Genomic DNA, 17,537 nt, shown 5'->3' with positions numbered 1-17,537 from the left:
TACATAAGTCATTAAAGAATGTAATTTATGCTTAACTGATGTTAATATTTAGGAGTTCCTATTTCACTAGGTAGATAAACTATAGTTAAAATTTTATCCATTTTAATGTAATAATTCCACTTAATATTTGGTACTGCAATATTTTATACCCATAATTTTTATACCTGAATAGGAAAAGAGTTACAAATACTTTAACCCTTTGGCCCAGGAGAAATCTGCTAGTACTATAAGACCTTCTTAGGTTAGAGAATTTATCCAAGCTTTCATCTCAGCCACATTGTGTTTAAGTTGTGCTTATTGATGTCCTTTAAGACTCTGGAGCATTAAGAATTATTTCAGTAACTGTTTCATTACCCAAGAATGACTAGTTTACCCTCTGTTAGAGGAATAATAAGGCCAAGAGGAGATCTACTAAATTAAGCCCAATTCAACCATAACCTTTATTGTGCTCTTAGTATGATAAAGACAAAATGCTAAGTACTTTGTACTGTTATGATGTATACTGTTATTATTTTGTATTTAAAGTTACACTTCAAGATTTAGAAAAAGGCTTTTGAAAGCCTATGGATAGGGATATACTAGTGGATCTTCAAAGCAGATAGTGGGAAGCAGCCGCATAGCACAGGGAGATCAGCTTGGTGCTTTGTGACCGCCTAGAGGGGTGGGATAGGGAGGGTAGGAGGGAGATGCAAGAAGGAGGAGATATGGGGATATATGTATATGTATAGCTGATTCAATTTGTTATAAAGCAGAAACTAACACACCATCGTAAAGCAATTATACTCCAATAAAGATGTTAAAAAAAAAAAAAGGTTATCACAGCATCCATTCTCGGCTTCAAAGAATCCATGATTCTCTGTCTTCTGTATGAAAAGAAACAGGACTCCATCCTCCCTGCCCACCATCATATTTAATGCTGCACCTCAGTTTACTTATTTATTTTTAAAAACTGTCAAAGTAACATATGCCCATGGTTTGAAAAGATCCAAATGATGTTAAAGGGCTTAAAAAACCAAAACCAAAACCAAAACAACAATGAAGATCTATTCCACTCCCTCTATCTCTAGCTCCACTCACAATCTCCAGGGACTGTTTTAAATATTCCTGTTTTCAAGTTTTTTTCTGGAGATTAACCTCCATAAGTGCAAGGCAGTGTTTTTCAACACTTGGTTTGCAAACCACTAGCCAGATGTGAAAGGATTTAGGGTGAAATTGAATGAAAAAATTTTAAATTTTCATAGTTACCTATTTATTTTAATGTATATTAGAAGAAGTGTATAAACTAGAACATCAAATACATAAATTCACAAATAAATTGTTAAGGATGAGGCTAAAATAAGTATTTTTTTTAAAAAACATGTGTCGATATGAAGAAAACCCTTAAGTAAAAAAATAATTCTGGTGATATGTGGATACAGTAAAAATTGTAAAGGTGGTAGGAAAATGACAGAAATTTGAGAAACACTGCTGTAATCATTATGCTTATTTGTCTATTTCTTTTTTATAATAAAATATTTTTTCCATATATTAAAGCACAAGAGTGACTACACTAAAAGACATCATGAAATAGATACTCCTATTGATAAAGAATGAGTTTGTAAATATATACAATGGAATACTACTCAGCCATAAAAAAGAACAAAATAATGCCATTTGCAGCAACATGGATGCAACCAGAGATTATAATACTAAGTGAAGTAAGTCAGAAAGAGGAAGACAAATACCATATGATATCACTTATATATGCAATCTAAAATATGGTACAAATGAACCTATCTGCAAAACAGAAACAGACTCACAGACATAGAGAACAGACTTGCAGTTGCCAAGGGCGGGGGGGTGGAGGAGGGAAGGACTGGAAGTTTGGGATTAGCAGATATAAACTATTATATATAGGATGGATAAACAACAAGGTCCTAGTATATAGCATAGGGAATTATATTCAATATCCTGTGATTAACCCATAATGAAAAAGAATATAAAAAAAAAGAATGTATAACTGAGTCACTTTGCTGTACAGCAGAGATTGGCACAGCATTGTAAATCCACTATACCTCAATAAAAAAAACGGAATAAGTGTGGATTTTGGAGGCAGTGATGATTCTGTACAAGATGAACAGAAAAATGAAAAAGTTGAGGCATGGATGAACGCAAGAACAAAACCACTATTAACATAAGAATGAACAGACCAGACTTTTTGGTATAGAATAAGAGAAAGTATGAAATGCCGTTAATGGGAATAGGGACAATAGAACAAGACCAATTACAGGTTGTCACAGTGGATAAAAAGAGGAAATGTGATGTTCTTTTGGATGAGCTGTATGTCCTGGATAAAGCCCAGCAGGACATCTCAGAGTCAGACAGAATACAGGATAACTTGTCACTGTGTGGGATTGGCCCAAACACTGCAGGATATCTGTCATCCCTGCCCCTGCTGACTAGATGCCAGTAGCATCCTCCTATTATTGTGACAGCCAAAATATCCCTGGTGAAAAATATCATAAGCCTGCTTTATGCTTAAAATCCTAGATTAGGTTAAATGTTATTTCTTTACTTAGTTAGGGACTTCTACACACAAGGTCAAGACTTAGCCATTTTCTTTTCCTTTTTTTCCCAATGGAGTTCACCAGCACTTCTGCTTATCAGCATCTAGTTCCACCATGTAAAGGCACAAGGGTAGTGGCATGGAGTGGGTGGTCAAAAAGGAGACAGAGGTTGAATGCAGGAAAATAGTGGAACAAGGGTAGAAATCTTCCTTGCTGAGCTTTGGGTACACTTGAATGAGGTGAGAGCCGTGAGTGACTTCACAATTGAGAGTTAAGTTGTACTGACCCTGTGGCTCCCTATGCAATACCTGAGACACTTGTATCTTCCATATGAGCATGGGCTGGGATCCCTGAACAATGAACACTGAGTCTATAGTAGGACTGCCCATACCAGTGTTCTCCAGAGTCAGTCCACAATAGGGGCAGTGACATGCTTGGTTTGAAGGCTTCAGTCATAAAGTCAATTCAAGAAAATATGATGCCTTCCCTTACAACGAAACCATAATCTCCTTGGCTGAGGGATTTCTCTCCCCTCACTTGGATGACCCTCTCTCCATTTAAAGCCTTTTCCCTTCCTCAGCCTGCTGATGAAGGTGGCCTGCAGACCCTGTTATACAGCATGTAGCACCTCTCTGAACAGACCTACTGTTGGGGTGCTGATGTGGGAGTTCCTTATCTGAAAGAACGAGGCTGTCAGTCAATGAATAGGAAAGGTCTTCCCTATCCAGAGGTCTCTCTCCTCAGCTCTGCCCATCCTGGATTCTTTTTCATCTCCACAGACAAAAGAACTCTAGTTAACATCAGAACTTTTCCCAGTCTCACAAGCAGGCTTAGAGTCTTCCATGTGCAAAATTTATTCTGTTGTTTTCCAAAGTGACTTTTGCCATTTTATACTCCAACCAGCAATATATGAGTTCCATATCTCCATATCCTTGTCAACACTTGTTATTGTCTATCTTTTTAACTATAGCCATCCTAGTGACTGTGAAGTGATATCTCATTATAGTTTGGATTTGCAACAAATGTCTAATGATATTGAGCATTTTTTTCATGTGCTTATTGGCCATCTTTATATCTTCTTTGGAGAACTGTCTATTCAAACTCTTTGTCCATTTTAAAATAGAGTTATTTGTTTTTTAATTCTTGAGTTGTAACAGTTCTTAATATATTCTAGATACTAGACCCCTGTCACATATATGACTTACAAATATTTTCATTTATCCTGTGGTTATCTTTTCACTTTCTTGATAATATCCCTTTAAGCAGAGAAGTTTTTAACTTTGATGAAGTCTGATTTATCTATTTCTTCTTTGGCTGTTTGTGCTTTAGGTGTCATATCTAAGAAACCATAGCCCAATCCAATTTCAAAAAATATTTACACCTATGTTGTCTTCTAAGAGTTTTATATTTTTACCTCTTACATTTAGGTCTTTGTTCCATTTTAAGTTAATTTGTGTATGTGTGTGTGTGTGTGCGTGTGCGTGTGTGTGTGTATTCATAGTGTGAGGGAGGGTTCCAAATTCATTCCTTTGCATATGAATATCTAAATGTGACAGGCTCTCTATGTTCTTACTGAGTATAGTGGTAGATTTCAGTAGATTTAAAAAAAAAATAAATGTTTTTCTATTTGCTGTATATCCTTAGTACAATTTCCATAGACCTAAATGAAAAAAAAAATCATTTCACCAGTTAAACGGTTGTTTTGCTGGGGTGAGGATCCATGAAGCTTCTCATGCTACCATTCCAGAAATCTTCTTCACTAGTTCTTAATTTATCAACTTTAAATAATATTGACTTCCTTCTAGGAGCATTTGGGTCTTTTGCAATATCTTCTTCCCTTCTCACCTCTCAAATTTTTGTGAATAATATCATTTTTAGTTTCTATATTGTCTACCTTTATTATTAGAATGCTTTTATCAGTTAGGATGCTCTTGGTGTACACTAATAGAAAATTTATTCAAACTGCCTTAGTTAATTAGTAAATTTAATATTTCATGTAATAGAAAATTCAAAGGTAGGGTAGGCTTCAAACCCGGCTGACTTGGTGGTTAAACAATGTCATCAAGACCCCTTGTTCATTTCTTTCCTTAGTTTTACTATCCAAAATAAAGACTTTATACTAAGCTGGTTCCCCACTTGCTCATAAGATGGCTGCCAGTAATTATCCCTATTACACACTTTCTTGTTTATGTCCAATGGGGAAGAAACTAGCTTTTCCATCTCATGTCTTAAGAGTAAAGGCAAATTCTAGTCTCACCTCATCACTCAGAACTGAATCACATGCCCATTTATGAACCTATCACTGGCAAAAGGAATAGATTACCAAAAAGCCAAAGATGGGTTCATCTACCCAGGAGCCACCTGGCCTATGCTGAGGGAGTTAAATACTGGAATAAAACTCAGGGTATGTTAGGAAGAAAGATGTAATGGATATGAATTAGCAACCAATAGTGTCTACTACCTATTTTTTCGTATATTTTTCTGTTAACTTTTTTTTCCATATTTGCTAGTTTTATTTATTTATTTATTTATTTAACTTTTTTTAAAACATCTTTATTGGAGTATAATTGCTTTACAGTGGTGTGTTAGTTTCTGCTTGATAACAAAGTGCATCAGCTATACATATACATATATCCCCATATCTTCTCCCTCTTGCGTCTCCCTCCCACCCTCCCTATCCCACCCCTCTAGGTGGTCACAAAGCACCGAGCTGATCTCCCGTGCTATGCAGCTGCTTCCCACTAGCTATCTATTTTACATTTGGTAGTATATATATGTCCATGCTACTCCATTAACTTTTGACAGTATTATCTTGACCTCCACTAACAAATGATATTAATGCTTTCTATCCTGTCTTCTATATATGCTCTCCCACTTCAAATTCTCAACTTCTAGTGTATCAAGAACTTTATCAAGATCACATCTAACAGTGTTAAGAAATTTAAGCAAAATCGCATTAAATACTGAATGTTATATTGAGAGTTCAGGTTTAAATCATTATTTTGCGAAAGCACACTCTATGGAATAAATCTGGAAGGAATTTCATCATAACTCTATCCACTGAACTACTCTAAATTACAACTAACCCCTTATTCATTTGCCAAATATCTTCAGTTCCTTTAGAAAATGACAACCTTCCCACTTTAATCTTTGATAATAACTGTCCCCTGGTTTGTACACAATTGGAATGGTGACATTAGGTAGCTGAGATGATTAATTCATTCACTTAATAAATAACTCTCAGGGTTCAGTAAAGTTAACAGAATAGTGTAAGATTGGAAACTGACTTTCTCCCAAAATATCAACAAAAGCAGCTGAAACCAGAAGAGGAAAAAAATCCCATTTACAATTGTAGCAACAAAAATATACAGGCATAAAGCTAATAAGAATTTTGGGGCTTCCCTGGTGGCGCAGTGGTTGAGAATCTGCCTGCTAATGCAGAGGATACGGGTTCGAGCCCTGGTCTGGGAAGATCCCACATGCCGCGGAGCGGCTGGGTCCGTGAGCCACAATTGCTGAGCCTGCGCGTCTGGAGCCTGTGCTCCGCAGCAGGAGAGCCCACGATAATGAGAGGCCCGCGCACTGCGATGAAGAGTGGCCCCCACTTGCCGCAGCTGGAGAAAGCCCTCACACAGAAACGAAGACCCAACACAGCCATAAAAATAAATAAATAAGAATTTTGCTGTGCCATTTGAAAGGAAATTCCAGAAATGTTATTGAGAGGCAATATGCTTTCAATATTATAACAATGTTATAATATTATAACAATATTATAAAAATGTCAATTAAAAATGTGAATTATTCCCCAAACAACTTATAAAATTAATTCACTTGTGAGTTATTAAAACATAAAGCTAGAATAATTATAAGACCGAAGTAATGGTATAGGACAAGATAGAAATATGAATGGAAAAGAACAGCTGCCAAAAAACACAGAAACATTTTAGTAATTATCTTCATTACCTAAAAAAGGCCGTTCAATCAGCATAGAAAAAAATGAATTGTTCAATAATTGTTACTGGGATAAATGCTTACAGACACGGAATAAAGGGACTATATATTTTTTAAAATTATGACTTAAGCTGTTTATTCTTTCTAAATTAGTAGAAAACTATTTTGCAAGGTTTATTATTATAATTTTTTGTTTGTGGTTTTCTTGTTTTGTTTTTGAAAGGTACTATATTTTTAACCAAACCACACACCATAATAAATGGACTGGAATTAAGAGTAGGGAAATGAAGACAAAATGAAAACCAAAATAAATATAGGTAAAGAGACTATTTATATACAGTAAGTCCCCTACATACGTACCTTCAAGGTGCGAACTTTCAAATATGCGATCGTGTATTCACATGTCCAATCACATAAGTTAGTTCACGTGTCTGGCGTACGTTATCACATGTGTGCATCCTCTACAAGTGGTTGTACTCTTGTGTATTTTACTGTACAGTACTGTATAGAGTGCAGTAGTACAGTATCTTTATTTCAAGCTCAGGATGTCTGGAAGCAAGGGTAAAAGCAGCAGTGATGTAGCTGGTACTACTGTACTTTTCAAGGTACTGTACTGTAAGATTAAAAATGTTCTATTTTTTGTGTTTGTTTGTTTTTTATGTATTATTTGTGTGAAAAGTATTATAAACCTATTACAGTACAGTACTATATAGGTGATTGTGTTAGTTGGGTACCTAGGCTAACTTTGTTGGACTTACAAACAAATTGGACTTACGAATGTGCTCTCAGAACAGAACTCGTTCATGTGTAGGGGATTTACTGTAATTCTGTAGTGGATAAGGCCTTTTAATACCTAACTTTGAAATTAGAAATAATAAAGGCAAAGGTTGTTACATAAGACTACATAAAATATAGAAGTTCTGCACATTCATAAAATATAATAAACATAATTCAAGTACATATGACAAAATAGGAAAGTGATTTGCCACATATGACAAAAGCTGACATTACTGAAAAAAAATAATCCTCTTGCGGTAAACAAGAAAATGATGAACAGACCAAAAGAAAAATCAGCAAAGGGCATGGTAAGGGATTTAAAAGGAAAAAAATGGATAGTCCAGAGTGTTGAGAAAATAAGCCCATTATATTGCTGCTTGCAATAATTTTGGAACATAATTTTGTAACATATACATAGCCTTAAAACACATATAGGCTTTAACTACCAATTCTACTCCTGGAAATCCATTACAAGGAAATGCTCGGAGATGTGTGCAAATATTCATCCATATATATCAGCAAATAAATGAATGATAAACAACTAAACTAAATAGTAGATAGCTTAAGTAGATCATGATATAATCACAAGAATTTAAAGTAAAACAAGGGACTTCCCTGGTAGTCCAGTGGGTAAGACTCTGCACTCCCAATGCAGGGGGCCCGGGTTCAATCCCTGGTCAGGGAACTAGAGAGCACATGCATGCTGCAACTAAGAGTTCGCATGCTGCAACTAAGAAGTCCACATGCTGCAACTAAAGATCTTGCTGCTGCAACTAAGACCCAGCGCAGCCAAAATAAATTAAATAAATAAATATTTTTTTTAAAAGTAAAACAAAAGCCTTATGTTCAAAATGAACATTTTACAAAAAAAATGATTAAGTATATGGATATAAAATATTCTGGAAGAATACTCGATAAATGTGATCTCTAAATGGTAGGACTATGGAGGATTTTGAGCTTATAATTTTATTTGTATACTCTGATTTTTCTATAATGAAATTGCATTACTTATATAATTTTAGAAGTTATTTTTATAGGAAAACCAGATCATATATATATATATATATATATATATATTTTTTTTTTTTTTTTTTGGCTACTGGCAATGTTGCTTTCCCTAATCTATACTCTGATATGCCCTGAGCTCTTATCAAAGAATACCATAAGATACCATGTTAGAAAACCTGATATTGAGTTTGCTCTGAGGATGCTTTTGAGGACACTGCCTACTCTATCTCTCAATATGCCTAGAAATCACATTAAAAAATTTATTTTAAAGTGCTGGAAAAAACTTCTCTTGCCCTTAGGAGTTGGTATGTTTCTTTCCATCGATCATGAGAATCATTTAATTGTATGCTTATTTTATTTTTTCTTAGGCAGCCAGAATATTAAAACGAAATACTTCATTCAATACTTCCATTGCCTTGCTACTTCACTGCATATATATTTTAAAACATGTCAAATCTTTTTGAGGTAGGTATAAATAACTAAGTAGTATATTCCCATTATTATTATCAGCTTCTAAATGACAGTACACAACCAAATTTAGTCTCCATTGGAATAAATATTCCCAATATGATTTATTATATAGAAGAACCAATTTTGGAAATAAAGGAAAAGATGACATTGTTGCTTTGATAAATGAACCAAGAGAGAGTCAAGTCATTACTGTTTTAAGACATTAAGGAAAGCAATTTTAAAATCCCTGTCAACATTAAACTGGATCATGGAAGGCAGGGACATCTGTCTAAATCACTACGTACATTCCCTAGATGCTTCCCTTCAAAACAGGCTTTCAGTAAATGCTTTCTTGCATAGATGGTCAGAGATAACACTGAGAAAGAGATGTTACTCTTCACATTTCATTCACTCCAAAGCACCTAGCAAGGGATCTAGTACTAGAAAAGAACCCTTATTTTTCCCACTTCAATGTAAGCCAGAGAAGAAGAACTTCCAGTAAGCTTCCGTCCTCCCATGGAATTGCTTCCTTCCCTCTCTCCACTCCTTACTTGCTCTTCCCCATGAAAGGAAGAGTGATCTGCCAGTGTGACAGACGACAGCCTGGAGTCCCTGACCATGTTTCTCTATTGGGTAGAGTCAACTGTAGTTGGCATGTCCTTTTGTCTCCAGGTCTGTCTGTGCTCAGTGCAGTGATTTTGTGCTCCAAACTATATGCACTAGGCAGATCAGAGAGGCAAAGCTTTATTTTTCTTCACTGTGTGATTACTAAGCCTGTAAGCCAGGTTTGCAAGCCTTCATGCAGCTGGTTGGGTTAAGGCATGCAAAGCTTATTTTTATAAACTGATTCTTCCTTGCAGATGGGTCCTTGGATTTTCTTTTGCGGAAGAAAAATGTACCATGCGTTTTCTACAGTTTTACTATTAATAAAGTACATTGATCGTCATTTGGTTCCTCTATGGTTGAGGCGAGAATGTGGATATAGAAATTTCCTCCCCTAAGGTTTAGCACACAGTAGTGCACTCAATAAATATCAGCTCTGCTTACTTCTATCATTCTTCCCTTTCACCTTAGCAGGTTTCTATGTTCCACATTCATTAGTTTTTCCTTTCTCCATTAGTATGTTTTAAATATTGTGTTATATTCCATCTTTACATGATAATTAGGTAAACAAATCCTTGTTCCAATTTTACTATCTTCTAGTTCAAGAAGAAAGACCTTAAGAACAACAAGAAGGTTGAGAAGATTTGGAGTCTGGGGGAAAGGCCTAATAGTTATCCTCAGATATTTACAGATTTATTTTCTGAGGCTTCAGAGGAAAAAACATGGGCCAAAGAATGAGGAGTAGTGGAAGGCAGATTTGAGGAATAAATAATCAACAGGGCTGCTTCAAATTTTAATGGAATGTCCTTGACACTGGAGATGTTCAAGTAAATGCTGAACAATAACTAGTTAGGATGCTTTAGAAAAGATCTCAACATTGAATAGAGGAGTAGAGATGAGAAACTATTCTCATCTATGATTCTATGATTTTAACAAGTTCTAATGAGTTGGGCAAGCACTGTTTTATAAACTAGAGAGTAACAAATTATGCTGTATATGATTTTCAATAACTTTCTCATAATAATTCATACAGTACCTTTAGAACTGGAACAAAGAGGTAGTCAAAATAATCAGGCAATTGTGTTAATGAAAGACAACAGTTACCTGTCTGGAAAAAGACTCTGGAAATAACTGTCCGACACAACGGGCAGGGAGTGCTTGCAGGATTGTCTTTGGCAAGAGTCCGTAAGCAGGGCTCACAGAAGATGTGGTGGCAAGGGTAACACATGTAGGGGTTGAAATAAACATCCAGACACACTGCACAGATGTAGCTCTCCTTTTCTTCTGCATATTCATTGTCATCATCTGTACTCATCTCATTATCCAAAGTCTGCAAAACATAAGCAAAAACGATTCTTCTTAGTTCAGTATGAGATTGGTTTCCCTGAGAAATAGAGACATTGATTTTATATTTTCTTAAAATGAATGAAAATATTTATGAGAAGCAGGTAATATCTGTTTCTGTGCATAATCAAAGTGACGGAAGTGCTACCTTGCAAAGTGGGAAGAAACTGGAAACATACATGAAAAACCCAGAAGTCTTAATTATTCATTTTAGTATTTTTATATAACGCTAAATGTTAAAATATAGTACCTGAACACATTAAGTATACCTGTATCTCTATTTAACCAGCACTACTTAAGTAAGTGTTAGGTCCTAGGATGACAGGTTCCCCCTATCTATTCCACTCCCATCACAGCAAATAAGCTGACTGTCGCAAGATGATAAAGCCTTACATGGGCATTCACACATGAAGAGAAGTGAGGGTAAGAGGATGTCATATTTCATCTTCACACCATGCATGGAGCGTTTTTATTCTACATTTTGCACCTTCCTGAACCTCAAAGCCAATAAAAGGCCAAAGCCTAAGGTATGTCAGGAAGTAGATAAGGTAAAGAAACTTGTAGTAATTCTGGGATGAGCCTTGTAACTGGGAAATATGATGATCCCTCTCCTCTCTCCCAAATGGAAGTTAAGAAAGACGCTATTAAAAGGTAGTTAGGATTTGTTATAAAGCATAAACTAACACACCATTGTAAAGCAATTATACTCCAATAAGGACGTTAAAAAAAAAAAAAAACGGTAGTTAGGAAAGAGGCACTCAGGTTAGCAGCACAAAATCTGGTGGCTGAATTCCTGTTACTTAACATCACAATATTCCTCATCCACGAGGATGCTGTGAGAATTAAATGAGGTAATCCACGTAAAGCGTTAAACACAGTGCCTGGTATCTAACAAATATTCAATAAATATTAACCATAGCCAACCTTCTCTCCTCTCTTCTTCAAAGGCCCTATAGTCTTGGCTAGAGCCTTGGGAAATTTTCCTCAAACCAGGCCTGACCTCAGTCCACTGAGGCATAATGGGAATCTACATGGTGTAGATGCTTTCCTCCTCACTTTAATGGATGTGAAAAATGGAGATCAGTGATTAATATCTGAATAGGCCTTGGGTTTAATAAATATTTTTAGGTTACATGAAATGTAAAAGTTACATAAATGAGGCAAACAGAGCCTTGAAAATACAGAAAAACCTTTCTACTGGATAAACTATTATTTGATTTATCCAGATGGCTTTGCTTCCTCTTTCTGCCGCTTGTTGATAATTTCTCTCTTTATGAAAGACATATTTGAGGCATTAGCCCATTCTTTTTAATTGGTTGTCTGATTTTTCTTAAGCATTTTTACTTAATCTAGTTATTTGTTGTTACTGGCTAGATGTGTTGCAAATATTTTTTCCTTTTCTCTGGTTTGTCTTTTCACTCTTTTCATAGTGTCTTTTGAGGAAATGAAATTCTTAATTTTAAAGAACATTTTTCCTTTATGATTTAATACTTTTTGTGTCTTATTTAAGAACTCTTACTTTTTCCCAAGGTCATTAAGAGAGTCTTATTTTGCATTTAATAATATTTCATCATCCTATAATCTACCTGAAATTGATTTTCATGTATGGTGTACATTAGGGTTAAATTTCATTTTTATTTTTATGTAATTATTAATTGGTACAGCCCATTTATTGCAAAGACCTAACTTTCCTCCACTGTTCTAAAGTGCCCCATTGTTATTAGGCCAAATATGCATGGGTTGGCTTCTATTTTGTTCCATTACTTTACTGTCTATTCCTATGCCATAATCACAATCTCTTACTGTGGGCTTATAATAAGCCTCAATATCTGGTAAAGGAAGTCCTTTCATCTTAAAGTCTAATAAGAACCTGCAGTATAAACAAACACACAAACAAACAAAACAACTAATACTAAACTTTCTTTGGGTTATTTGTATGGAAATATGTTAATATAAATGTTTCAGACATTACATGAAATTTCTAAAAATCTTAAAAAAAAAAAAAAGCCCTTACTCAGGTGGATGATTACAAAATAGATAAAATTCTTCCTGTCTCTCTATGTGCACCCATATGCATTTCATCAAGATGTGGAGATTAGTTTTCCACCCTCTGAATTTGGGCTCCGTCATGTGACTTGCTTTGGCCAATGGATTGTTAGCAAATATGATGCAAACAGAGGCTTAAAAAAAGCTTGTGCATTGGAATAATCCTCTTGATGATCTTGGAAACCCTAGTCTACTACCATTGGAACAAGCCTAGGCTAACCTGCTGAATAGTAAGTGAATATGGTCCAGCTGCCTCCATTGTGACTGCTGACAACAAGCCAACCACCAGACATGTGTGGGTAGAGCCAATGACTATCACCTAACTGTAAATGTACTGGTGAGCCCAGATGACACCGTGTGGATCAGAGATAAGCCATTACAGCTGAGCTCAGCCCCAACTGCCAACTCAGAAAACTGTGAGTGAATATAGGTTGTTGTTTTAAACAACTAAATAAAATCTGTTTGTTACATAACAAAAATTAGTTGACACATCCTTGTCTACACATGGCTAACTTTACCTGATTTTTAAAATCTTAGTTTAAATACCAACTTCCCCAAAGGATTTCACTGCTATTCTATCTAAAGTTGTTCTGTCACTGCTACTTATTTGTTTCCTCATAATAATTTCTATTTGCCTATTTTTCTATGTCTCTCAATAGAATGTTAAGATTAATAAAGGGGAATGAAAAAATATATATACATACATGCCATTTTTTCCCCAATGAATTAATAGTAGAGCCTGCTTGGTGGTGGCTTGCATTCTCAAAATGCTCATAGGTTCAGCTTGTTAAATAGTGTATTGATTATATCTCTATTAAGTGTTCTTAGGTATTCTTGTAGGCCTTTTGGATATTAACAGCTAGATAACAAGCATTCTGTGAAATCTCATATAACATATACAAAGTTTAACACAGAGAAGATATGAAGTAACTGTCCCTCACCAACAGAAAGATTGTGGCTATGAGTTGAACACTAATAAAAATCTGCTGGAAAGGCAACAGTATCCACAATTTTTCTCATTATTGTTATATGACTATTCGCTCCTGTACTTAAAAGAAACTTGAAAAAGGAAAGCTGTAAGTGCACAATTAGTACCGATTTGGGCCCCCCAGATAATAAAAATATCTTTGGACCTAGATGCTTACTTACTAAAATTTTATTTCATAGTGACAGCTTATTCTGTTTGTATTACACTCTCAATATTGTGTCTTGAGATTTGAACTAATTAACCTCAAAGAAACTCATGGCATAAGACAATCATAATTTGAAGACCTTCTTAAAGCAATCCAAATTGTGGCCCTAATAACTGTACATAATTTTATTTCTATGAAGTACTTTATCTCTACATAAATAACAAAAGTGACTAGATTTCATTAAAATATACATCAAAGAAATAAATGATTTGCTATTTAAAAACACAACAATATTATGGAAATAAACTTGAAGGTGGAAGTTTGCAAATAGAAAATGAGGTCAGAACTATTCATCTATTAGCTGAGCTACGAGACTCAATCCACAAAACAGATGTAACACATACAAAGACCTCTAGGATCACTATATTTTAAGGGACCAAAAAGGGTGAAGAGTTTTCATTACACAGAGAATTGAACATATCTGGTGATAAAGACTGTTCTACAAGAAGACAAAAAAAACATCTCAAAGATAGAACTCCACTGGGCTTTTCTGCAAATTGGAGAGATAATAATAAAATTACTGTTGGATAGATGGTTATATTTTAAAAATTAATTACTCATTAATAGATAAATGTCAGCCTGGAAAAAGGTTTTTAATAGGTGTGCCTATGAACTCACCTTCATCTCATCAACATTTCAATTACCATAGATGGAGACCATCAAAATGCTTCTCAGAAATGGAGAGGTGACAGGAAAGATGGCTGACTAGTTAAAAACAACTAAAATCCTTTCTGAACAGGAGGGAGACTTTCAAGATGGCAGAGGAGTAAGACATGGAGATCACCTTGCTCCCCACAAATACATCAGAAATACATCTACATGTAGAACAACTCCTATGGAACACTTACTGAACGCTGGCAGAAGACCTCAGACTTCCCAAAAGACGCCCTCAGGCGACCTACATGCAGAGGCGGGGCCAATCCAAAGCTGAACCCCAGGAGCAGTGCGAACAGAGAAGAGAAAGGGAAATTTCTCCCAGCACCCTCAGGAGCAGCAGATTAAATCTCCACAATCAACTTGATGTACCCTGCATCTCTGGAATACCAGAATAGACAATGAATCATCCCAAAATTGAAGCGGTGGACTTTAGGAGCAACTGTAGACTTGGGGTTTGCTTTCTGCATCTAATTTGTTTCTGGTTTTATGTTTATCTTAGTTTAATATTTAGAGTTTATTATCATTGGTAGATTTGTATATTGATTTGGTTCCTCTCTTTCTTTTTTTTTTATATACACATATGTATTTTTTTCCTTTTTCTCTTTTTGTGAGGTGTATGTGTATGCTTCTTTGTGTGATTTTTGTCTGTATAGCTTTGCTTTTACCATTTGTCCTAGGGTTCTGTCTGTCCGTTTTCTTTTATTTAGTATAGTTTTTAGCGTTTGTTGTCATTGGTGGATTTGTTTTTTGGTTTCGTTGCTCTCTTCTTTCTTTCATTCTTTTCTTATTACTTTTTAATTTTTAAAAAGTTTTATTAATTAAAAACATTTTTTATTTTAATAACTTTATTTTATTTATTTATTTATTTATTTATTTATTTATTTATTTATTTCTCACTTTTCTTCTGAGCCGTGTGGCTGACAGGGTCTTGGTGCTTTGGCTGGGTGTCAGGCCTATGCCTCTGAGGTGGGAGAGCCAAGTTCAGGACACTGGCCCACCAGAGACTTCCCGGCTCCATGTAATATCAAATGGCAAAAGCTCTCCCAAAGATCTCCATCTCAACGCTAAGACCCAGCTCCACTCAATGACCAACAAGCTACAGTGTTGGACACCCTATGCCAAACAACTAGCAAGACAGGAACACAACCACACCCATTAGCAGAGAGGCTGCCTAAAATCATAATAAGGCCACAGACACTCTCAAAACACACCACCGGACACGGTCCTGCCCACCAGAAAGACAAGATCCAGCCTCATCCACCAGAACACAGGCACTAGTACCCTCCACCAGGAAGCCTACACAACCCACTGAACCAACCTTAGCCACTGGGGGCAGACACCAAAAACAACAGGAACTATGAAACTGCAGCCTGCGAAAAGGAGACCCCAAACACAGTAAGTTAAGCAAATTGAGAAGACAAAGAAATACACAGCAGATGAAGAAGCAAGATAAAAACCCACCAGACCAAACAAATGAAGAGGAAATAGGCAGTCTACCTGAAAAAGAATTCAGAGTAATGTTAGTAAAAATGATCCAAAATCTTGTAAATAGAATGGAGAAAATACAAGAAACGTTTAACAAGGACCAAGAAGAACTAAAGAGCAAACAAACAATGATGATGAACATAATAAATGAAATTAAAAATTCTCTAGAATGAATCAATAGGAGAATAACTGAGGCAGAAGAACGGATAAGTGACCTGGAAGATAAAATAGTGGAAATAACTATTGCAGAGCAGAATAAAGAATAAAGAATGAAAAGAATTGAGGACAGACTTAGAGACCTCTGGGACAACATTAAACGCACCAACATTTGAATTATAGGGGTCCCAGAAGAAGAGAAAAAGAAAGGGACTGAGAAAATATTAGAAGAGATTATAGTTGAAAACTTCCCAATGTGGGAAAGGAAATAGTCAATCAAGTCCAGGATGCGCAAAGAGTCCCATACAGGATAAATCCAAGGAGAAACACGCCAAGACAAATATTAATCAAACTATCAAAAAGTAAATATAAAGAAAAATTATTAAAAGCAGCAAGGGAAAAGCAACAAACAACACACAAGGGAATCCCAATAAGGTTAACAGCTGATCTTTCAGCAGAGACTCTGCAAGACAGAAGGGAATGGCAGGACAAATTGAAAGTGATGAAAGGGAAAAACCTACAAGCAACATTACTCTATCCAGCAAGGATCCCATTCAGATTCGACGGAGAAATTAAAACTTTTACAGACAAGCAAAAGCTAAGAGAATTCAGCACCACCAAACCAGCTTTACAACAAATGCTAAAGGAATTTCTCTAGGCAGGAAACACAAGTGAAGGAAAAGACCTACAATAACAAACCCAAAACAATTAAGAAAATGGTAATAGGAACATACATATCGATAATTACCTTAAATGTAAATGGATTAAATGCTCCAACCAAAAGACACAGACTGGCTGAATGGATACAAAAACAAGACCAGTATATATGCTATCTACAAGAGACTCACTTCAGACCTAGGGACACATACAGACTGAAAGTGAGGGGATGGAAAAAGATATTCCATGCAAATGGAAATCAAAAGAAAGCTGGAGCAGCAATTCTCATATCAGACAAAATAGACTTTAAAATAAAGACTACTACAAGAGACAAAGAAGGACACTACATAATGATCAAGGGATCAATCCAAAAAGAAGATATAACAATTGTAAATACTTATGCACCCAACATAGGAGCACATCAATACATAAGGCAAATGCTAACAGCCATGAAAGGGGATATCAACAGTAACACAATCATAGTAGGGGACTTTAACACCCCAGTTTCACCAATGTACAAATCATCCAAAATGAAAATAAATAAGGAAACCCAAGCTTTAAATGATACATTAAACAAGATGGACTTAACTGATATTTATAGGACATTCCTTACAAAAACAACAGAATACACTTTCTTTTCAAGTGCTCATGGAACATTCTCCAG

The 17,537-nt window shown here is 35.6% G+C and overlaps 1 protein-coding gene across 7 annotated transcripts in view; it reads right to left on the bottom strand.

The window, feature by feature from the left end:
* Positions 1-17,537, bottom strand: part of RNF180 (ring finger protein 180) — a 286,491-nt gene that overhangs the window by 62,688 nt on the left and 206,266 nt on the right. For all 7 annotated transcript variants that reach the window (XM_059916459.1, XM_059916460.1, XM_059916458.1 and 4 more), the window contains one exon: positions 10,440-10,665. In XM_059916459.1, the coding sequence (XP_059772442.1) occupies positions 10,440-10,665 (226 nt within the window). The remainder of the gene's footprint in view (positions 1-10,439; positions 10,666-17,537) is intronic.

This window comes from Balaenoptera ricei, chromosome 3, assembly GCF_028023285.1.
Source record: "Balaenoptera ricei isolate mBalRic1 chromosome 3, mBalRic1.hap2, whole genome shotgun sequence".
In the NCBI taxonomy this organism is placed as follows: domain Eukaryota; kingdom Metazoa; phylum Chordata; class Mammalia; order Artiodactyla; family Balaenopteridae; genus Balaenoptera; species Balaenoptera ricei.
The sequence above is the reverse complement of the archived record's forward strand: the minus strand, read 5'-3'. Positions and strand labels throughout refer to the sequence as shown.